The 24,818-nt window shown below is 41.7% G+C and overlaps 1 protein-coding gene across 3 annotated transcripts in view; it reads right to left on the reverse strand.

Moving 5' to 3' along the window:
• Positions 1–24,818, reverse strand: part of PPP1R42 (protein phosphatase 1 regulatory subunit 42) — a 62,349-nt gene that overhangs the window by 32,041 nt on the left and 5,490 nt on the right. For 2 of the 3 annotated variants that reach the window (XM_082259538.1, XM_082259536.1), the window contains exons 2-7: positions 23,017–23,214; positions 16,763–16,929; positions 16,523–16,661; positions 13,394–13,510; positions 3,827–3,944; positions 3,515–3,643 (exon numbers count right to left, since the gene is read on the reverse strand). In XM_082259538.1, the coding sequence (XP_082115664.1) occupies positions 3,515–3,643; positions 3,827–3,944; positions 13,394–13,510; positions 16,523–16,661; positions 16,763–16,929; positions 23,017–23,148 (802 nt within the window). In that variant the 5' untranslated portion in view covers positions 23,149–23,214. The remainder of the gene's footprint in view (positions 1–3,514; positions 3,644–3,826; positions 3,945–13,393; positions 13,511–16,522; positions 16,662–16,762; positions 16,930–23,016; positions 23,215–24,818) is intronic. The other variant, XM_082259537.1, reaches the window with a different exon arrangement.

Genomic DNA, 24,818 nt, shown 5'->3' on the forward strand with positions numbered 1-24,818 from the left:
CTTCATCACCTCTGTCACTTAAAAAAATAGAACTGCTTACAAGTTTATAATGCAGACACCTGGGCTGTATTTGTAAAATAAAATCTGCAGAACTATTTATTTTGTGAAACTGCATGTACATTGTTCTGTGCAAATGGAGGCAAAAACAAATGTTATTAAAGCGGAGCTCCACTCAAAAGAAGAAGTTCTGCTTTAACCACTTTGGACCAGAAGGTTTCATGTTGTTCATTCATAATGGAGGGAATTAGGAAAATACAGAATTATGGCCACTAGATGGAACTGAAGATCATAGGAAATGAAAATGTAAGTACTTTGATAGTCAGTTCCACCTAGTGGCCACAATACTGTATTTTGCTGATTTACTTTATTCTTATAAAAAAAAAAACAAAAAAAAAAAACACAACATTCGATCTACAGAGAAAATATCCTAATAACATTTGTTTTGGCATGCATTCAAACTGAATGAATGTAGAAACAGTTTCAAAGGATTTATAGTTCTACAAATTTGTTTATAAGTACACACCCCCCCCCCCCCAGAGATGCACTTAAAGTGTTACTAAAGGAAAAATATAAAAAATAAAACAAACAAGTTATACTTACCTGCTCTGTGCAGTTGGTTTTGCATGGAGCAGCCCCGATCCTTCTCTTCTCGGGTCCCCCTGCCGGTGCTCCTTGCTTCCCCTTGCTTCCCTGCTGATTGTCCCCATAACAAGCTGCTTGCTATGGGGGCACTTGTGTATGCTCGTTTCTGAGCCCCTCCCGCTCCCTCCTCACTGGCTGTCTCTGAGCCAATGAGGAAGATGCGAGCCGAGAGAGAAGCTGCGCTATTGCACATTGCTGGACCAAGCTCAGGCTCAGGTATGTATTAGGTGGGCTGGGGGGGCTGCACAGAGAAGATTTTTTAACTTCACGCCTTCTATAAAAAAAACTTCAGCCTTTAGAATCACTTTAACAGCAGCAACTTTCACTCCAAAACACATCACCTGAATCTTGAGCTATTCTGGGCTCTTCTTGGTCATGTCAGAGCTTTCCTGCTCAATCCCACTTCGCACACATTACTTGTCGCACGCACTTTGCCCAACTTGCGGACCACCCACCATACATTTACTGTGGCAGGGTGGCCGCTCTGTGCCAGATCACGTACCTAGTACATGATCCGACACTTTCGGGTCTAGGGTGCGCACACGTGCCGCCGACAACTTGCTCTCGCTGTGATCACACACAGCAGTAGCCTAGCGGTGGGTACCATGGACTCAAGGCCTGCTGGCACCCACCAAATACACAGGCAGAACAACAATCTGCTTATATAAACAAGGCAGATTGCTGTTTTGTCTGAAGGAAGGGTATTGATCCTGTGTTTCTGCAAAGCAGGAACAGAGATCTTTGCCTTCCCCTAGTCAAATCACCTCCCAAACAGTGAGTAAGCACAGGCTAGGCACACAGTTAACCCTTTGATTGCCCCTGATGTTAACCCCTTCCCAACCAGTGTTATTAGTACAGTGACAGTGCATAATTTTAGCACTGATCACTGTATTGGTGTCACTGGTCCTCAAAAAGTGTCAAAAGTGTCAGTTAGGTGTTCCGATTTGTCTGCTGCAGTCCCGCTATAAGTCGCTGACCGCCGCCATTGCTAGTAAAAAGTAAATAAATAAATAGATAAAAATATCCCATAGATTGTAGACGTTTTATCTTTTGCGCAAATCAATCAATCTATGATAATTGGGATTTTATTTATCAAAAACATGTAGCAGAATACATATTGGTCTAAATTGATGAAGCAATTTGATTTTTACATTTTTTTATTGGTTATGTTTTATAGCAGAAAGTAAAAAATATTGCTTTTTTTCTCAAAATTGTCGGCCATTGTTTATATTTCAAAAAATAAAAACTGCAGAGGCGATCTAATACCACCAAAAGAAAGCTTTATTTGTGGGAAAAAAAGGACATTTGGGTTCAGTGTCGCACCACTGTGCAATTGTCAGTTAAAGTAACGCAGTGCCGTATCGCAAAAAAAATGGCCTGTTCATGAAGTGGTTAGGATGGGCATCCTTACCGGCCCATAGAAAGGTGTGGAACTGAATAAAAAAACATGTAAGTTTCAACACTATGGGGCTGATTTTACTAAAAGTGGAGAGTGAAAAATCTGGGGCAGCTGTGCATGGTAGCGAATCAGCTTCTAACTTCAACTTGTTCAATGAAGCTTTGACAAAAAAAACTGGAAGCTGAGCGGCACTAGTTTTTACACTCTCCAGTTTTACAGTAGTAAATCAACTTCTGTGATTGCAAGAGCTCTGTTGATTAAAACAGCCTGAGTTTTGGCAGTATTGGCAAAGTGCTGCATGTACCGTATATACTCGAGTATAAGCCGAGTTTTTGAGCATGTTTTTTCATGCTGAAAAAGCCCCCCTCGGCTTATACTCGAGTCACGGTTTCACTTCTCTTTTCCCCTGTCAGTGCACATGCTCCGCCACCACTCGGGAAAGCCTGTAAACGTTCGGCTATTCCCGGGCAGACGGCGCATGCGCAGTGACGTGTTGGCGCTGGACGGCGCCACTTTTAAATGTAAGGTGGAAAGGTAAGTGAGACTCCTCTGCAGCACTGCAGGTAAAGGTAAGTGAGACTCCTGTACCATGCACGCAGCACTGCATCTCCTGTACCATCAGTGCCATATATGTGCCATGCCTATACCTTCTGTGCGATGCCTGTACCATATCTGTGCCATGCCTGTACCATCTGTGCCATATCTGTGACATGCCTGTACCATCTCCTGTGCCATGCCTGAACCATCTCCTGTGCCATGCCTGTACCATGCCCACAGCCCTGTATCTCCTGTACTATGTCCGCAGCCCCTGCACCATGCCCGCAGCCCGTTTTGGGTCTCGTGGTAGTCCAGTTGGGTCAAGTAGCTGCTTCATTTCCCATCCTAGGCTTATACTCAAGTCAATAGGTTTTCCCAGTTTTTTGTGGTAAAATTAGGTGCCTTGGCTTATATTCGGGTCGGCTTATACTCGAGTATATATGGTATGTTTTTTTCAGCTAGGGTTGGCAGGAACCTGCTTCCCCTTCCGACTTTGCAGGATAGTTTCTCCACTAGATTGCTAGGTTATGGAATCTATTTTGTTCTGTGGTAGAATACAAGACTCTTAAAATGCCTGCTAGTATAACAACAAATGTTTGAAGTTTTGCACCACAATTTACCCAATTGGAAATCACTATCTTATGGGGTTAAACTGTGGCCTATAATATGATCTGGAGACTACTTAATAAATTTGTACCATTGCTTGGTAAGGAGGTCAGACAGAGGCTAAGTAGGCTAAATAAAATGACAGACTTGAAAGTTATGTGGAATACACTGGAGAACAGAATACTGAAAAGGGAAATGAGGACACTTAAACCAAGAGGAAGATAAAATGACCAACATATGAAATACCCGTGCCAAATGCATGAGTCAGCATGTACAAGGAACATACACAACTGTCTGAAAAATGTTATTATCGCTTAATACTTGACATACATAGCTGCTGGTAAACTAATTGTCCGTCCATGGCTTCTTCCCTGCTTTTCTTTCTGGCATCCCTCGAGGCTTTCCAGTTAACCAAGAACTGTCTGGCCGTTTCTTTTATTTCTTTACCATCCAGGATTTCTGTCAAAATGATAGTTGGTCACAATTACAATTACAACGCAGCAATAAATCAGTAGAAGACATTGGCCTAATTAGCATCTGCAAAGGTAAAAACTGCAATACTGGGAAAAGGTGGAACTTGGGCTTACAAATAAAGGGATCTTTCTAAAAGTTTGAAAATTGTTTGTATATATCTTCATTTACCCAATGTCTTTGAAATGACAATAACTTTATCTCTGTATTTTGGCTTTTGGCAAAGTGGGTTTCCACTTAGATCCATTCTCCAGAGCTTTGGCCATGTCCTCAAGACCATCTCCAAGTCCTGTAAAAAAGACAAACAAATCAAAGGAAAACTATACATTTAAAGTGATTGTAAACCTCTGTAAAGGGAAATATACATAGCATATCCATGTATTATGTGTACTTGTCTCTATCCAAAGCACCTAGTGTGATTTCTGTCTGCTCTCTTATTCCTCTGCATGACTCACTTCTGACAGTCTATGACCCTGGTGCCCAACATGCTGCCCTTTGGTATATGATGTGTGGAGCAGTCTGTAGTGGGAACATTAATTAGGGTAATAGCATTGATCTCTACTAGCCTAATGTAACATGTTCCCAGTTTCGTATTGTCTTCTGCAGCCATCCCCAACCAAAATTAGAGCATCTTCACACTCTCTGACCCTCAGTTTCTGACAGTCCTCTCAAGTATTACATATATTGAACATTATATGTGGCCCTTTGATGATGTCAGGGGCCCAATTCGAGGCCTCCTTTAGCTCATACATTGACAACTGGTCTATAAGGATGCCAGACAATCCCGGAAGATAAGCCCCCCCCCCCCCCCCACCAGCACAGAGCAGGTGACTGACAGCCTCAACTATGCATGCTTCTCTATGAGACTGTGTAGAGAGGGTGTCCTTTCCCTGCACTCAGGTCTCAGATTACAACCTCCTCTTGCTGTGCAGTGTGTGACATCAGACCCCGTCCCCTGCCTGCTGTAGCTGAGGTATATTGTCTAAATTCTGTAATCTGAATGGCTGTAGGGGAGAGGAGCTGCAGATAAACAGGTACAACTTATGTAGAGGACTTGCTTCCTCTCTTTGTATCACATGAGGCCAGTCACTTCACTGGGTATATATAAGGGTCTACTACTTTAAAACAGCCTACTTCGACCACATGAGTCTGTGCATGATGAAGGTTTATATCTGCCAAGTCACTTGACTTCCATGTAAGTATAAAAAGTATATGCATATTTATTCATGTTTTAGGAAACATTAAAGAGCAATTCCAAGCTACGTGGGAAATCAATCACAAAAATACTGTTGCTACACAGGAAATTTGGCAGCTGTGATTAACGCTTGCCATACACAGCTCACCATTTTCATGGGAATAACGGAAGAAAATGAACAGATTCTCCATCCATGATAAACAGTGTGGATAGAGGAATCTCAATTGGCAGCTATTGTATTCAGCAGCCATAACATCCAAATGAGTAGACAGTGTGCACACAATAGCCAGGTATAGTCATGATGGCATTACAATGGCAGCAGCATTAAGAGTTATGAAGGTACACCTGTGGATAGGTCATTATCTTATTAACATCAATGTTTTCTTTTACCTTTAGGCTGCACTACCATTATGCCTTCAGCTGCTCATCAGGCCAAACAGTTGCCATATACTGGACCCTTTTACACATTGGGGTTCATTTACTAAAACTGGAGAGTGCACCATTTGGTGCCGCTATGCATGGTAGCCAATGAGCTTTTAACTTCAGTTTGTTCAATTAAAGTGATTGTAAAGTCTTGTTTTATTTTTTTAACCAATATGTTATACTTACCTGCTCTGTGCAACCTCCTTTTCTCAGGTTCCTCTTCAGCGCTCCTGGCCCCTCCCTCCTGTTGAGTGCCCCAACAGCAAATAGCTTGCTATGGGGGCACCCAAGCTGAGCCGCAGCTCTGTGTGTCCATTCAAACATGGAGCTGCGGCCTGGCCCTGCCCCCTCTCTCTCCTCATTGGCTCACCGAATTTAATTGACAGCAGCGGCAGCCAATGGCACCGTGCTGCCGTCTTAGCCAATAAGGAGGGGGGAGTCTCGGTCAGCTGAAACACTCCTGCAACATCACTGGATAGAGATGGGCTAAGGTAAGTTTTAGAGGGGCTGAGGGGGGCTGCTGCACACAGAATGCTTTTCATCCTAACCACTTGCTGACCAACCACCGTAATTATACTGCGGCAGGTTGGCTCTGTTAAGTGAAACGACCTACCTGTACGTTGTTTCATGTAGCAGTTAGTGGGGGCGTGCGCACACGGTCAGAGGCGCGTGCACACACAGATTAGCTAGAGGGGAAGCCAATAATTGGGTCTGGTGGACGCGATTGCCCCAAATGGAGACAGAACGACGGTCTGCCGAAGTAAACACGGCACACCGCTGTTCTGTCAATGATGAACACAGGGATCCTGTGTTCCTCCAGTTTAGGAACACAGGTCTCAGTGCTCATGCCGTTAGTACAACCCCCACACAGTTAAAAGGCACCCCATAGGCACACATTTAACCCTTTGATCGCCCCTGGTGTTAACCCCTTCCCTGCCAGTGTCATCAGTACAGTAACAGTGCATATTTTTAGCAGTGATTACTGTAGTAATGTCACTGGTGCCCCCAAAAGTGTCAGTTAGGTGTCTGATCTGTCTGCCGCAATTTCGCAGTCCTACTAAAAATCGCTGATCGCCACCATTACAAGTAAAAAATAAATAAATAAAAATGACATAAATCTTTCCCCTAGTTTGTACACGCGATAACTTTTGTGCAAACCAATCAATATACACTTACTGTGATTTTATTTTTACCAAAAATATGTAGCAGAATACATATAAGCCTAAATTAATGAAAAATTTGATTTTTCTTTTTTTTATTGGGAATGTTTTATAGCAGAAAGTAACAAATATTGTTTTTTTTCCAGCATTGTCGTTGTTTTCTCGTTTATAGCGCAGAAAATAAAAACCAATTAAATTTAAATGGGACTGCGAGCAATCTATGGCGGTGTAAATTTTAGGATGCCGCTAGCACTGATCACTCCCTTGTTGTGAGTGTGTTGTGAATGAAATAATATAAATATGTGCTGCGCAAACTTGTGTTAACATTAAAAAATAAATTAATTTAAACTACGTCGCCAGACACTCCCCTTTCTCGGCGGCGCGCGCGCGCGGCCGGAGGCTCACTCCCGCTGTATTCAGTTGCCGCTGCTCTTCCCCGATCGTCAGGGAATCGAGTCTGGAGATCCGCCTGCTTGTGTAAACAGAGCGGGCGGATCTCCTAAGTGACAGGCAGGGTCAGATTGCAGGGTTCAGCATAGCTGAACCTGCGATCTGTCCTTGTGTCACACAGTCACCTCCCCCCACACACGTTAGTAAGCACCAGGCATACATTAACCCCTCCCTCTCCAATAAAATTAACCCCTTCCCTGCCAGTGTCATTATTACAGTAACAGTGCATATTTTTAGCACTGATTACTGCAGTAATGTCACTGGTACCCCCAAAAGTGTCAAAAATGTCAGTCAAGGGTCCGATCTGTCCGCCGCAATGTCGCAGTCCCGCAAACAAAAATCGCAGATCGCCGCCATTACTCGTTAAAAAAAAAACACCAAAAATGACAGAAATCTTTCCCTTAGTTAGTAAACGCAATAACTTTTGCGCAAACCAATCAAAATACGCTTATTGTGATTTTTTTTTACCAAACATAGGTAGCAGAAAACAAATTGGCCAAAAATTTAAAAAAATGTAGATTTTTACATTTTTTTGGGGGGGAATTTCATATAAAAAATGTGAAAAATATGGTTATTTTTTCAAAATTTACGCTCTTTTTTTGTTTATAGCGCAAAAAGTAAAAATCACACAGGTGATCAAATACCACCAAAAGAAAGCTCTGTTTGTGGGAAAAAAAGGACGTACATTTCGTTTGGGTGCGGCATCGCACGACCGCGCAATTGTCAGTTAAATTCGCACAGTGCCGAATCGCAAAAAGTGGCCTGGACGTAAGACAGCAAAATCCTCCGGTGGTAAAGTGGTTAAGTGTGAGGTCACAGGCATAAAGGTGAGGCACTCACCTGAAAGGGGGGGGGAGCACAAAGATTGGAGGTGAAATCAAGTTTGCTCACGACCATATTTGAGCACTGGTGAGTGGGATTTAATCTCCATACAGAGGAGCATACTTTGTTTGGACACTTATAATTTGGATACCAGGCATAAGGAATTGGACACTAATTCACTACGTCACTTTGCATGATTTATATGTGTTTGAATATTCATTGTATGGGTATATTGGATATAGAGAATTATTAATTGTGTTTAAATTGGATTTAATCAGTGCACAACTGTTGATATATACACATATATTTTTTCTACACGGAGTGAAAAAAAAAGAAAAAAAAATTCACTACAAATTCATTATTTGTTTAAATTAATTTATTATTAATATAAGCTACACAAGTCTGTGCAGCACATATTTATATTATTTCATTCAGAAAAAAAAAACCACAGAGGTGATCAAATACCACCAAAAGAAAGCTCTATTTGTGGGGAAAAAAGGGACATCAATTTTATTTGGGTACAGCATCGCACAACCGCGCAATAGTCAGCTAAAGTAACGTAGTGCCGTATTGCAAAAAAAATGGCCTGATCATGAAGGGGGTGAATCTTCCGGAGCTGAAGTGGTTGAAGGGGAAACCTGCACTAAAGACAAACACAGTGGGGGGACAAACTCCAACCAGCCTGCCCCCCTCCTTCATCAAGAACTCCTGGGCTGCACATTGCGGTAAAACCTTCCGGGTCCTTAAGTCTTTAATGCACAGAATGCATTAAGATAAAAAACCATCTGACTTACTTTACAACCCTTTAAGCTTTGACAAAAAACCTGGAAGCTGATTGGTTTCCATGCAGAGCTGCACCAGATTTTGCACACTCCAGTTTTAGTAAATCAATCCCAATGCCTTTAAAGTACACATAAATGGAACTGCGTTTAACCTCCCTGGCGGTTTGATTCTTTCTGATTTTAGGTGCTGAAAGCGGTACCATTATTTTCCATGTAATTCTTAAGAATGAGCAGCCCAAACCAACTATTTACTTATGATTTTTTTTTTATAACATCTCGGGTATGATAACGTTTGAAACACAAAATCATAAATTATAATATAATAAATAACTATAAATAAGTTAAAGTATGTATGTATATACTGTAAACACACATATATACATATATATATGCACATAAAAAGTACAGTAAAACTGTAAAGGGCACTGGGGGGAAATTGAATGTGAATTTATTTTATTTTGCTATGTATCAGTGTGTTTGGTGTGTTTTACATTTGAATTTGCCGCCGGTACCACCCCCCTGCGAACGTCACGTCGCAGGAGACGGAAGCCGGGGCACAGAGAGCATTGGGAGGAAGATCCGCCGCCGCACACCGCCCGCATACATCGCTGGATCCCGGTGACAAGGTAAGTAACCCCTCTACCAGGATCCAGCGATCTTCCTAGCGGTACCCCGAGTGTGGCTCGGGGCTACCGCTTTTGGCACTGAAATGTAACCCCGAGCCACACTCGGGAATACCGCTAGGAAGGTTAATGAAAAGGACATCTGCATTCAAAATCCTATAATACTATGCTAATTACGGATTTGTAGCTAAAAAAAAAAAAATACTTTTGTATGAGCAACACAGAAAACTATGTTCTGCAGTCAGTGTCATTTTCCCTGACCTCATCTTTCTAATTTTCACAACATATACTTAAAGAAAATTAGTTATGTTTATTTTTGTGGTTTTTAGATTAATAATGTTCATCAGGGAAAGGAGAAAGTCATACATTACAAAGAAACGCACAATTTGTAGCACCAGCCTTTGATAAATCTATTGCTACTCTGAAGCATTTTTTACTAACTGCTACTCACTTGATAAATGACCCAGAACATGCTGGTCCCGGTGTATGTTTATCTTAGAATACTCTAATTCTGTGGTGAAATATGATTACTTCTTTGGACACGCTCTGGTTGTTTATTGCCTTCCTGTCTCTAATAAAGTGCTCTCACTTTCCAGCCTTTCAATAACTATTACTAGAGGGACCAGCGTCTTTTTATGCAGGCTCTATTTGATAAATGATCATGTCATAGCATCACTTAGAAGTTACTAAAAAATCACAAGTCATACACAGGGGATGTAACACTGGCAATAGCCTTCTCCCCTCCTAATACTGCCCATTATGAACTTGCATCTGAACAATGGAGTGTGATCCTTATTGGAAAAATTCCTAACTTGGGATCCTTAACTAGGACTTCAGACAGCAATTTGTCACCGGTTTGACTGCTTGTCATAATCTCTGTGGGAAAAGAAAATCTATATGTTGTACCCTGGCCCTAACCAAGACAGGAAGAAAATGAATCCATCTTTTCATGATGCTCTTCCAATAATCAATACAGGGCAGAGTTTGAATACATTAAAGTCATCATGATGATAAAGCTATCTAAGTGGAAATTTGACAGCGTGACCATAAAAAAGTAAATACAATGAAATAAAAGTGGTTCTAAAGGCAATTTTTTAAAATTTAAATAAAAAAAGAGGTTTCTACTAACCTGCTCTGTGCAACAATATTGCACAGAGCCGATTCCTTACCTCATTTTTGGTGGTCCCCCACCAGCAGAGATGTATAGTAACTAAGTAGAACTACTTCACTACTGTACTTAAGTACCGAAATGCGGTATCTGTACTTTCCTGGAGTAGAATTTTTTTCTCCTACTTCCACTTTTACTTCACTACATTTTTTCGATGATTTCAACTTCTACTCCAATATTTTTTTTTTGTGCTGCATAGTTACTCGTTACTATTATAAAAATTACCACTGCCAGAACAGTAGATGGCAGGTTTCATGAAGCTCAAAACATGTGTATTATCAGCGCATACGAAAATAAATGCTACTGTATGTTTAAATAAAAGCTGCATTTGAAATAATAAAAAACAATATGATGTTCAAACTTTTGACTTCTTTCTTTAATAACTACATAACACAGTACTTGTACTTTTACTTTCAGTACTTGAGTAGCAATTCTTTTTTCAAAACTACTGGTACTTTTACTTTCTGTACTTAAGTAGCAAAATTTTTTAAAAAACTACTTGCAATACTTAAGTACAAAAAATGTTGAATACTTTAGTACTTCTACTAAAGTCACTTTTTGATCGAGCACTTCCACTTCTACTCAAGTCACTTTTTGATCAAGCACTTGTACTTTTACTCAAGTATGGGTTTCGAGTACTTTATACAACTCTGCCCACCAGTGCTCTCCCCTCCTTCTTCTTATGAGTGCCCCCATAGCAAGCCATGTGCTATAGGGCACCAGTGCAGGCACATTTCCAAGCCAGCCTGTGTGCATCTATAGAGTAGTAGCCTATGAGAGCAGGAAGAGGAGAAAGAAGAGCTACAGCCAGGTACATTGCTGGACCGATAGAGGACTCAAGAGTTTTGTGGGGGAGGGGGGGGCAGAATACAATCTCGCATCTATAAAAAGACTGGATACTGTATGTAACTGGAAGATTACATGGTTGCATAGACAAGCTGGAGTTTATCTGAAAATGTTGGTCTGGGGAAAAAATACAACTCTGGTCAAAGCTTTTGCTTCAGTTATTTTAGTGTGGAGAAGGCTTAGAACATCTTTTGGGGTTTTACTGCAATCAGCATCTTTTTCCCCTTATCTCTTTTTCCAGTGACCTCACAGCAAACATAACAGAGACAATAAACACCTGGCTGAGGGTCTAACCCGTCCCTACTCTAGTCAAAACAAACCAAAAGGTTTTAATTGTGGTCCTACTTTAAACCTCTAGTCCCCCTTGGATGGCTGCTCCAGTAGGTTATTTTCACTGAATTATTATTCAGTCTATACACCTGTAAACATGTGCATTCATAAATTATTTTATTCAATAAAGTGCCAGGTAGGGTATACAAATTTAATATTTTCAATTAATGTGCCAATTATTCTGTGCAAAGCATAAAAAACATCAAATATTGTTCACTCAAAATGCCAAACCTTCAAATGTGGCATAAAATTGGTGAATCCCAATTCCAAATAGTGGTGGTGACACAGGTGCTCCACATGTGCTTAATTACAGACCAAAAGTACTTTAACCACTTAAGCCCCGGAAGATTTTACCCTCTTCCTGACCAGGGCCTATTTTGCGATTCGGCACTACGTGATTTTAACGGACAAGTGCGACGATGTACCTAAACAAATTTGACGTCCTTTTTTTTCCCACAAACAGAGCTTTCTTTTGGTGGTAATTGATCACCTGTGCGATTTTTTGATCATGCGCTATAAACAAAAAAAAGAGCGTCAATTTTGCAAAAATAACAATATTTTTCACATTTTTTTATATGAAATTCCCCAAAAAAATGTAAAAATCGAAATTTTTTAACATTCTCGGCCAATTTGTTTTATGCTACATATGTTTGGTAAAAACCGTATTTTGATTGGTTTGCGCAAAAGTTATCGCGTTTACTAACAAAGGGAAAGATTTTTGTCATTTTTGTTGTTTTTTTTTTTAACGCGTAATGGCGGCGATCTGCGATTTTTTTTGCGGTACTGCAACAGATCGGACCTTTGACTGACATTTTTGACACTTTTGGGGTTACCAGTGACATTACTGCAGTAATCAGTGCTATACATATGCACTGTTACTGTAAAATTAAACTGGCAGTGAAGGGGTTAACTTTTTTTTGAGAGGGAGGGGTTCTGTGTCTCCCTAGGGGCGTGCTTTCTAACTGTGATTGGCGGTGGTTTGAGGTGTAGGAACAGTGATCAACGGTCCTACATAGTAGAACCGTATAATCACTATTCCTACACAGGGGAGAATGACAGACGGCTTGTTTACATCAGCCGCCTGCCTTTCTCCCTCTGCACCGACGATCGCCGAGTGACTGGAGGACATCGGGTCCGCCGGTCACGCGCGCGGGGGGGTCCGTGACCGCGCGGGAGCTCCCTAGACCCTCACAGGCTAGCGACGTAGTACTACGTCGCTCTGCCTGTGAGTGGCTGACCGCCGCAGTAAATAGTTGTGCGACGGTCGGCAAGCGGTTAAGTGATGCCTTGTCGGTGCTCCACCATATACAGTACCATGGGCCTCTTGGCTGCTTTTCTGATTAATGCTCTCCTTGCCCGGCTTGTCAGTTTAGGTGGACGGCCAAGTCTTGGTAAGTTTTCAGTTGTGCCATACTCTTTCCATTTTTGGATGATGGGTGGAACACTGCTCTGCTCCTAGAGATTCAAAGCTTGGGATTTTTTATTTTTTTTTTAAATCTAGCCCAGCGCTAAACTTCTCCACAACTTTATCCCTGACCTATGTGGTGTGTTCCTTGGCCTTCATGATGCTGTTTGTTCACTAACGTTCTTTAAAAAACCAAGATAGAGAGAAATATAGAAAGATAATGGTTTCTAGGTGGCAAATTGCTGCTTCTTTTTTTCTTTTGTTTCCCCACACAAACGTCTTTTGCCTTATAACATTCATAGTCCCTCTTCTCCCTGATAATCTTATTGATGGAACCTTGCCTTCACACAAAGATTTGATAGAAGTTAGGTTCCCATGTTTACAGTATTTGATTGCACTGTCTGTCTTTTGAGAAATTTGCACACTTTTCCATTCCATTATGTTTGTTAAATGAATGTTTTCTGGTCATTATAAATAAAAAAACAAGACCTTTGACATATACTGAATTTCTAAATTTCTGGAAATGATCATTACCTTAATATCTGCAAGATGATTGTCTATGGCCACAAGCTGTGTCAGATTTTCCAAGACTGCAAGCTCCTTCAGTTCATCAATATTGTTATTGCTGATATTCAGTACACAGAGAGACTTCTGTAAAGAAAGATTATTCAACTTCAACAATAGCATTAGGAAATCGAAGGTAGATGAATTGTGCATGTATGTTCATAATGCAGAAGAGCCCAGCACAAGCTCTTTCTGAGGTAAACAGTGAAATACCAGGCTGGATCATTTGTATCAACCTTCTATGAAGTTAAAACCTGTCTCCACGGCTTCATGTTTAACAAGAAGTTATCTAGAATTCTGTCAGATATTTATGACATATTTCTTAATAGCTGACCCTCTTTGGGTATTATGAACTTACCTCCATGGATCCAACTACATTCACAATGTAGAGTTTTGTGGACAGGACCAGATTGCAATTGTTTTTTTAGCACCGAAATTCCATAATATCGTAAATAGGTAGCAAGCAGTGTTGGAAAAAGGGACTTTAAGCCCCCATTCACACTACCGCGACGCTACTTCGCACCGCGACCTCCGAGGTCGCGGTGCGAGCAGCGCGCCGCGACCTCGGAGCGGCCGCCACGGACTTCATAACATTGAAGTCTATGGCGGTCGCCTCCTGGTCGCCCCAAAGAGGCTCCGGACCCTTTTTCTAGGTCGGAGCGACTTGTGTCGCTCCTATTAGAACGGGTCCGTAGCTTCCCTATGGGAGGCGACCTGCGGCGACCTGTGAGGCGACCAGGTCGCCTCACAGGTCGCCCTAGTGTGAACCGGCACTTAGGTGCAGAAAAAAAGATTTGTTTACAAATTGATTTAAAAACATTTATACAACCATGTGTTGCCATACACCAAACAGAGGAGAATTGTATTAATCACGCATGTAATTAAACATGTTTCGCTGTTCTGGCTTCTTCAGGAAAAAAGCATGGTGAAATTTTGGAGATAGGGAATCCTTCTTTTGGGAACTATAACTTGCACGTTTTTGCACCAGGCTTTTTTCCTATCTTCATTAGGTTCCACTACCTCTAATCAATTTTGGAGATAGGGAATCCTTCTGTTGGGAACTATAACTTGCTTGTTTTTTTCACCACGCTTTTTGCCTGAAAAAGCTGGAATGGCAAAACATGTTAAATTACAAGGGTGATTTAATACCATTCTCCTCTATTTGGTGTATGGCAACAAATGGTTGTATAATGTTTTAAAATCACTTTTGTAATTGTAATTTCTACACTGACAATACTTTAATTACCTGTAGTTTTTATTACCTGGAGCTTGACTCTTGGCTTGGGCTATGGTCTTCATGCCTCCCTCTTCTCCCAACCATGTTTCCCTCCCCTTTACCTTCCTTTCTCCTTTCCCCCTCTTTCTAAGCTCTCTTTTGTTTTCAATTTCCAAAAGATTTTTGTCTTCTGATTTATGTTGTTCCTCTCCAAATCTACCACACATTTGCTCTATTTTTATGAAGTAGACTGATACTTCTGTTACCATTCAACCATTGTTAGGTTAGTAGTTTGTTGGCTACAACTCCAGGGTCTAAGATAGTTAGCCAATTTTCATGCACTCTCATTTTTTAACTGGGTCCCATATGTATTGTTCTCAGATTCTGAAGATGTAACTCAGGAGTGCTCAACCCGTGGCCTGTGGGCCACATGTGGCCCGTGGAGCCCTCTGATGTGGCTTGTGACCTCAAACTAGGGAAATGCATGCCCATGCTCTGGTATAGTGGGTCAGTTAGCCCAGATTGCACGACCAAGTTGCCGACCCACCATTTCAGAGCATCAAGGTGCTTTATAGGGGGAGCTCAGGACAGTAACATTTGTGGTTTGGGGGGTAGTAAAACCCCATAGTTCATTGTGGTCTGGGACCGGTTACCAAATCACTTAAGTGGGCCTTGGTCTTCAAAAAGTTGAGTACCCTTGATGTAACCTCTCAGCTATGATCCCATCATACTTGTTGGGGCCCTGTGCTTTTTGGCCATCTGTAACAATGTTCTGTGCCATACTACTGTAATAAAAATCTTTGAAATTGAATTATTTGGATCAATCCACTTTTTGTACAAAACAAATGGCCAGCTTTGACTACGATCATCACAAAGTTCCCAGTGACATTATGATCTATATTTTAGTGTAATGCTTTTTAGTGATGAACAAGGAAAACATTTTGTCAAAGTGATCTTTTTTGGAAATACATTTTTTATTGCAAACTCATGGGAAACAGCAGAGAGGGACCAACACAGACACAATGAAGACAAAGATAAAAAGGTAAAATGAAGGGAGAGATAATGATCTGCTTTAAAAAATAAAGCTTTATTTCCAACTAAAAAAAAAATGACATTAAAAACTTTCAAAGCACCGAGACCTGTTCCTCAGACACATTCACAAATAAGGGCTGAACAGCCAGATAGAGCAGAAACTGTACATGAATTAAAAGTTTAGGACACTGTGAATAAGATGTAAGAGAACAGTTGATGTACAGGCATGATAAAACCTTCCTCTAGCATATGTTTCAGCTGAATTCTAAGCATCGCTAAGCTTCTGGGGTTATAGAATAGTGCGTTGTAAGTAGACAATGTGTTAATGCTTTAGAAGTGGGGGGGAACTTATAGTACCTACTGGAACCTGTCTGGTTTCCCCCACCTTGAGAGAAGTGAATTGCAGGGCATCTATCGGACACATTGATGTGTACAGTATATCTCTCTGTTTTTGGAGGAAACATCCAAAGTATGTATTGCATTCTTTCCATCCTCTAAAGTATAAATTGCAACCTCTGTCATAATCTTTGTGACACATGATACCAGTACAGTAAGGCTTTATGATACAAGCATGTGCATTTAAGAAACTTGTACAAAATGGGGCAGATAAAAAATGTAAAATGTCATGCTACACATTTAGGACAAGCAAATATCATGCATAGCCCACTCTGTCTGTCCAACCTATTCAATGAGGTAAGGATAAATTTGTAAAGTGATGTAAACCATAGCAATTCCTTACTCTTCTTATGACAGTAAATTGATATTTGGCTACTACAGGTTACTGCAATTTGGAAAACATTGTGCTTTTTGCCTTATAGAACAAGTGTATGATATGCAATGTGGATACTTACAGCAAGGGAATGGAGTGTTCGAGGATCAAACAGTAACCTCTCTCCTGGTGGGATATGCTGACTCTCCATGTGCAGTTCTCTCAGTTCATGAAGACCCTCTAAACCTTCAACCACAGTGAGATAATTGCCACCCAAGTACCTGCAGAAAAATGTTTATTCCAAAATGTCACTACGCAACACATTAAAAGTTGGAAGGTGAAATGTTATGGTGAAATGTTATGGTATGGTGTTGCAACTTACAGCTTTTCAAGTCTCTTAAGCGCACTCAGGTTTTCTATGCTGGATATGAGGTTATTCTGGAGGTACAGGTGTGTTAGGTTTGTTGCAAATCCAAGATTTCCAATGCGACTGATGTTGTTGTCATACAGGTATAAAACTGTGAGGTTTCTGCAGATGGATAGATCCTCCTGGGAAAGAAATGCAGCGTTATATCTGTTCTTTTAGTAGATAGTGGTCCAAATGGCACTAATACAGTATAGGGCTGCACGATATTGGGGAAAAAAGTACATTGCGATATTTGATTTTCAACTATATATATATCGCAATATTTCTCTGGGTGGAATGCAGATGACACTGACAGTGTGGATTAGGCAGAGTCGGGACTCACAGTGGTGATAGGAGGTAGAAAAAGTTAGAACACAGTCCGACATGAGTGGAGCAGCCACAGCTCCGCACTGTTATCCTGTCTGGAGCACAGGATCAGATGGTGACCGTCAGGCACAGGGTCCCGCCCACTGGCGGGTGGAAGGGTCGGTACAGGACCACCTTGTCCACCCGGGGGGTGCGAACTTCATAGCGGACACCGGAGGATCCCCGTCACCGTCCTCTCATCACCGGTACTACACCTAACACAGCGCTCCCCCTCCCTCACCGGAGACGAGTTTCCCCTTGCTTTCGGCTGTGATCCCAGCTCTGCCTCTAGTCTCCAGCCGACCATTACTCCGCCCTGCTCCGCCCATTGTCTCTCCATTGACTCTATTTACAACACATTACAGCCTGATGCCGCCCCCGTGCGCGCCCCCGATGCAGCCAGGAGAGACAATGGGCGGAGCAGGGCAGAATAATGGTCGGCTGGAGACTAGAGGCAGAGCTGGGAGGGCTGGATTGCATCGGGCTGTTGGGGCGGAGTTCCGATCACAGCCGAAAGCAAGGGGAAACTCGTTTGTGTCGGCTGCCTGCACAATATCGTGTCTTCGGCGATATCACATCGACTATCGTTCAGCCCTAATACAGTATCCATGTTATTACGTCAGCACTGCTCTAAGCGGTATTGTACTGTAAGCCCTGGCTGATGTGGTGATGCACCAACCCAGGAGGTGTGTCCATGGTAACCTGGGCTCACAGAAGGTGGATTGAAGCCGACTATCAATCCTGGAAAAGTTTCAATAGCCACCACCAAAGCAGACATTTTTCAAGGCGCAGTGCCAAAGAAGAAGTGAGTATTGCAGTGGAAACTGCTTTTCTTCATTTTTGCAATTTCTACCCAATTTATAATTTATGGTTTATAAAACTGTCCAAACTTGTCTGCTTTAAACAGAACAGATTTCTGATGGCTGGAACATTCAGAAAGGAATTATTCACATCCCTAATACACATCCAGTAACGTCTCCTAGAAGCACTACATTCAAAAGAATGAAGCTTTAGGGAGAAAATCTGCACAGCACAAAATAACTATGAAACCCTTCTCAGAAAATTTGTATGAAAATTCTCAGTACATTCAAATGTCATTTCAAAGTAGTTCAATATTTTGTTTGCTTTTAACAATCAATTTTGGAACAAATGGACTTTAGCAAACAAAAAACCACATACATTATTAGGAAAGTCATACATTCCAGACAAAAAATTTCCATCCTGCTCCTTGGAATTTTCTCGCCACTGTAGCCAAAAAACGAACGTCGATTTGACTCCATTAACAATTAGAAAGTTAATGATTGTTTGTACGAAATTCTTCTAGTGTATATCCAGCTATGGACACCAGCACTGGGGTCATGTCTCCATCACTGTCTATGCTGACCAATGAGTTTTGTGAATGGCAAAGTGTAGATGGAGGTGAAGGCATGACCCTGGCACTAATGTCTATCATATCTGCAATGCTGCCATCAATGTGTGGGGGTTGAGTGACAACAGCAGGGGCTGTATAATATCAAGCATATAACACAGGGATCTCCAATCTTTCACAACAAAGAGCTAGTCTACTGTCCATTAAGCCTAGCCACACACGGGCTGGATTTTGGCCAGTATCAGTCGGTTCAATAGAAACCAGCCGGCATTCGGTCCACGTGTTTGGCAACTGGTCCGACAGAAGCTGGCTGTTCAGCCGGCTTCTATGGAAAACTCATGATCGAAAAAGGTCTGCCAACCGTCTCACAATTAGCACTCTCAGCCAATGGCTGAGAGAGCTGACCAGAGTGTTCTGGTAGGGGGGTGTCCCCCTGTCAGAATACAATAGCACAACAGGGGAGATCAAGGTCAGCTTTTCTCCATACAACCCAGTGGTGTGTACGAGGCTTTAGGGCTTTAGTTGGGCTGGACTGTGACCAGTGGGAGTAGACATCATTCGTATTAGTAGGAGAATTCATGCCTCATTATTGGTGTCAGTGGGAGGAATTATGCCCCATTGTTGGTGTCAATGGGAGGAATAATACACCACTGTTGGTGTCAGAAGAAGGATGGAACCTCATAGTTGGTGTCTGCGGGAGAAATAGTGCACGAGGGCCGAATAAAGTGAAGCAAAGGGCCACAACCAGCCCACGGGCTGCAGTTGGGGGGGGGGGGGCACAAATCTAACAGATGGAATGGCCAGTAACAATGAGAGAGGAAGTGAGGGGAATCTCCTTAATAAAGACATATACTAATGTAAAAACTAACAATAACACTTTGCATTCTATTGAAGGTTGTGATTTATTGCTATATGTCTGTGTCTCTGTAAGAGAGATCTTTTATCACTTATCTCACAAACCATTTAACCATTTCCTACCCCTCAATCTAAAAAAAAAGTTATGTCTGCAGTGTCACTTTAGGCTTTGGGGCAATGTAAATTTTAATGGAGCTTTTTACTCATTGATTGAAGTTGTTCTTTATATCGGAGAACTACAAAATTGTCTCTAAGTTAGACAATTTTTTGCAAAGAGCAAAGTTTATGTTTTTAGGTTTGTAGCCCCTCTATAGAAGCACTGCATGTCACCTGAAGTGCAATTTGGAGAGTCTCCTAAGACAATGTCTAACCCAGAAATAACAGGAAAAGTCTACTGACAGGGGTGAACAAGCCACAGTGAGCAAACCAATTACCATTTTAAAGTGTTGTTCTGTTATATGAAGAAAGGAAAAAACCTCAAATGTTAAGTCGTCACTGTAATGCATTGTGAAGGCAGAGTGAAAGATGAGGTGTCTGGGGAACACAAGTCCACAAGAACTATGAGGAGAAGCATGTACAGCCCACACAGATATATATGTAGGGCTTGTATGCACTGTACAATTCATGCATTTATATTAATGAAAAGTTTCCTTTTTCTCTTTTCAAATAATTTCATACTTCAGGGGGCCCACGCAGATTTCTTTTCATTTATATAGCACTATACAATGCACATTAAAGTAAGGCAGCCCATTTGTTCTAAAAGGGCTCCCAACATACTACAACAGATCCAGTACGCCTTTATTCCCAGTGTGGCATTACACACAGATGGTTCACCTCTGTATGTTGTTGTGGGCTAAAATGAAGGTCTGCTCTTGTACATTGGCATGCCATTCAAAATAAATGGCACCTAAATGGACCCACCAAGTGCATAACAGAAACAAATGTGAATTGCCACACAATACTGCAACGCAACGGTCTAAAGCCTAGTACACACGCAACGATTATCGGCCGACTGATCGTCCGTCTTTTGTCCAGAGTGGTATTTTGTTGGTTGGAATGTGCCTAGACTGCACACAAATTTTCTCGCCCGACAAAATTCTACTTCAGAAGTGATGTCATGTGTTGGATTGCTTTCTTTGTGTTCTTTCTTCTCTGAGCATGCCCAGTCTTGCTCATTAGATTTTTCCCTGTAGAAATCTGTACTGACTGCACGAAAATTGGCCGTGTTTTGACGGCGGACAAAAATTTTATAGCCTGCACACCAGATTTTTTTCGGCCAAAAAGTCGGAGTCGGTTGTCGGAAGCATCATACTAACAAGCCGAAAATCGGCAGATCGGTCGTCGGACGAAAATTCCCTGTCGAATTACGACGCGTGTGTACGAGGCTTAAATCCAAAGTAATTGAACAATTTCCTGAGAGTGATCACCCCGTCATACTAGCACATCACATCCCACAAAGCCACACAAAAAAAAAAAAAACATGCCTATGCCAGAGAAACAGACTTACTATGTGTAACATCAGACATTTGTTTTTGCAATTATAGGACCTGGGATTTTGTAAGATTTGATTCCCTATGTGAGCATCTAATCTTGCTGTTCCTTGAAGTGTTTATATCTCGACTGGAAGGGTTTGACTTTGGCTTCTCTTTACTGGCGCTTTTTTTTGGGGGGAGGAGATCCCCCTGAACAATCGGATGCCAGTTACAGTGTATGCACTCATGTATGTTAGCTTTGTCTCCAATTGCACTGGATACATATTGTCATCACAAAACATGTTGAGATTAGGAGGTCGTCCTCATCCAGAAACCAGCATTAAGGATATTACGTTATGATACATATATATATTTTTACAACTGATATGAGAATATTTCTGGAATTTTAGGCGATCTCCATTTTGGGTGTTGATTCTTAGATTCAATCTTAGATTGAAAAATTGTCTAATAATGCCCAACTTTGCACATTTTTAAAAGCTGTATATAGTAAAGACATTGTTTTATATAATTGTAATGGAAGTTCAGTTGTTTATTTGTCAAAGAACCACAGCTTCAAAGTTCCCTCAATACGGTTTTATTTTCTTTTTTTATGTGTAAATCCAAACAAATCGAATAGTTGTACATAATGTATCATTAAGGTAAACCGAATCTCCAGCACCAAAAGACCAGTATGGGTCTATGGTCATGCTCGTGCGCATTGCACACATGCTCATATTTCTAAGTGAACGAGCAAGGTTTAGATGTGCTGGTTTGCTTTGTCACATTCGCATTCATGTGTGCACAGACGCACGTGCGCATACCATTTAGCGTTCGCAGTTGGTGCCCAGTAGACTAGACTAAATTGGTCTGTTACTAAGAGCATTTGCTGAATGGTCTTCAGCTTGTTCCTGAGACCTGATCATCTGTACCTGCTTTCCAGTGTATGACCCGGCTTGACTTTGGACTTCACTTTTGCTCCTGCCTCAACTTGTTCATCTGATTACTCTGACCTCAGCCTGCTTACTGGACTTGTCTTTGCCTACAGATTCTTCACCGCTTGCCTGGCTGTTACTGACCTTGGCTTTGCCTTCTGATTTGGTCCCTCGCTGCCCGGTTTTTGCTGACCGCTGCCTGTCTCCTGGTCTAGCTTCTGTCTCCTGCTCTGGTGCCAAGCTGCTTCTGCATTATGTTCTACGGACTGTGACTACCAGCTCTACCCACTTAAAGAGTGGACATCAGCAGCCAGCCACTCCAGCACTTGTGTCACTCCTTGCCCTCACACTCTCTGTCTCCATCTCCAGGAGTGTTGGGCGGGAGGTGTAAGGGAGGCCTGCACAACATTTCAGCCTTTACCAGGTATGTGATAGTATAAGTATCCACACATGTAGGACACCCAACATTAGAGGTGATTTATTTTTACAAAGCAATATACCTTTGGACGCCAGTACTTTTTTTCCCAGTGTTTCCCTTTTCTCTCATTCAGCTAATGTGCTAATGGAGAGAGGCGGGGAGGGGCAAACAAGGACACCCTCAGGTGCCTGATGTCCTCCCTATCAACCTATGATGTCCTTAGATGTTAGGATGCCAGCAGCTGGCCCACAAGGTGCCTAAGGTTGTAATGCTGCAACATAAAAACCTGTGGCTTTATGTAACTAGACAAAGACAGACTTGAGCCACTTGCTAGCCTGTTAACGATTTTTGGGCAATTTTTCGGCATTTTGCCAAGGCACCCCTGAAGAACCCAGAAAGCACCCCAGTAGAAAAAGGTTGCTCTACAGTCACTAATAGGAAGCAAACTCCCATCAATCAGAACTCAATGTATTTTTTTAGAGTTCTGCTGTTCCAAGTTTCATTCACATTCAGTTGTAATTGATACATAAGGGGTTGATTTACTAAAACTGAAGAGTGCAAAATCTTGTGCAGCTCTGCATAGAAGCCAATCAGCTTCCAGGATTTTTCGTCAAAGCTTAATAGAACAAGCTAAAGTTAGAAGCTGATTGGCTACCATGCACAACTGCACCAGATTTTGCACTCTCCAGTTTTAGTAAATTAACCCCATAGTGACAGACACAACTGTGGCTTGTATATGGATGCATGGAACCATGAAAGTCGTATTTCAGAAAAAAAAAGAAAACTATACATTCTATTCACAGCATAGTGGTACTTACAACATTGTCAATGTTTTTATTCGAATAATTCAGATGAGTCACTCTCTTCAAGTATTGGGCTATGGACTCATCTTTTCGGCTACGCAGATGACTGCTTGTTCTCGCAATCAGATCAACTGATAGACGCACCATGGTTGGCTGAAGGGTTCAATAGCTTGGAGGAGTATGATTCTCTAGAATGTATCCTTTATCATTTTCCTGAAGGGACAGAAACACAACACATGTAACTGTTTTGCTTTTCTTTTTACCATTGCATCTTCCATGTTTATTGATATAATATATGACTTTTTACATTAAAAAAAGGAATTTGTATGATAGATATTCTTGGGGTCACAATGATAGCATCAAATTTAAAAATGTGTTGTTTTAATTGGATGCCAGATCAGTGTGCTTTATATAAACCACCATAGACTTCTGCATGCAGGAATTAGGTCATAGTGCAGCACAGATAACCTGAACCACAGCATTGCTGGTAGTGGCACATAACAGTGATGCTCATTTACATACAGTAGGCAGGTACAGTAAACTGTACTAAAATGCATATGTTTGCTTCCTGGGTTAGATACGCTTTAAAATAAAAAAAAAACCCTCATATCTTCTCCTCGCTGCTCCATTGATCCTGATGTTATCAAGGCCAATGCTTTTTTCCATAGCCCCCGCATTGGATGTGATGACGCTGAGGCACTGATATTGATTTTCCAAAACTGGAGAGTGCAAAATCTGGTGCAGCTCTGCTTAGAAACCAATCCGCTTCCAGGTTTTATGGTCAAAGGTTAATTGAACAAGTTAGAAGCTGTTTGGCTAACAAGCACAGCTGCACCAGATTCCGAGTGCTCCCGTTTTAGTAAATCTCCCCACAATCTACCGGTGAAGCACGGGGGAGCACTATATTCCAGGGGAGCGGAGGATCTGGTAAGTTAAAGTGCTTCTCTTGACAAAATGAGTGGATAATCCTTGTAGGATGGGCCCAACAGCAAGGAAAATGTTTACGTTTCTTGGAAATGTGCTTTAAAGTGGACCTTTACCCTTAACTAAATATAATGTGATCAATGCAATGCTGCCCTGCCTCCTCCTCCCCCCTCCCTCGTTCACAATTGGATATCAATAAAACTTTGTTTCATTTTTAAATTTCTTTGTACTGCAAATTTCTCATCTTGGCTAGAATGGCATGCTTTAGGTCCGAAGTGAGCCCTGCAGCACACCTGTACACACGCAGGCTCACCCAAATATCTGCACATGTGTATAAGGTCACAAATATGAAAGTACCAAGCCACTTAGTCCTTGCGCCTGTGACCGGATTGTCCTGTGTGCCCATAGAAGTGCTGAAGGGCTTTGCCAGGACCCAAAGGTCAGGCAGAACCCTTGGGCACACCTACACAAGCACCATAATGGTGGTGCTGGGGGGCCTAGCAAATGTACAGAAGACTGACATTTTTAACACTACAGAATAAAACACTGTTTGCTGAGGTCATAATCCTTTTTTAGTACTTAGTGTACAGGCACCCATCACTCAAAGGTTAGAAGAAGGGAGGCTTAAGGCGGTATTATTAAACCCAAAACCAAGAATGTATTACATGTGATACCTGTATTTGTTTTCTTTTCTTAGGCTTTTTTCCATCTGTGCTCATATAGTTATCTGGCCAGTAACACACCTCCTGTATTAGAATGCCCCCATTCTAGATGAAGGAGCACAGGAGGCACAGCAGTATAGTCAGTCTGGGGAGAGGGGAAGTTTAGATGTACTGGCAGATTTAGATACACTGAGCCCCGGTTCACACTTGTGCGTGTGCGGGGTTCTCATG

The sequence above is a fragment of the Pelophylax lessonae genome (genome assembly GCF_965119305.1).
Source record: "Pelophylax lessonae genome assembly, chromosome: 5".
NCBI lineage: Eukaryota > Metazoa > Chordata > Amphibia > Anura > Ranidae > Pelophylax > Pelophylax lessonae.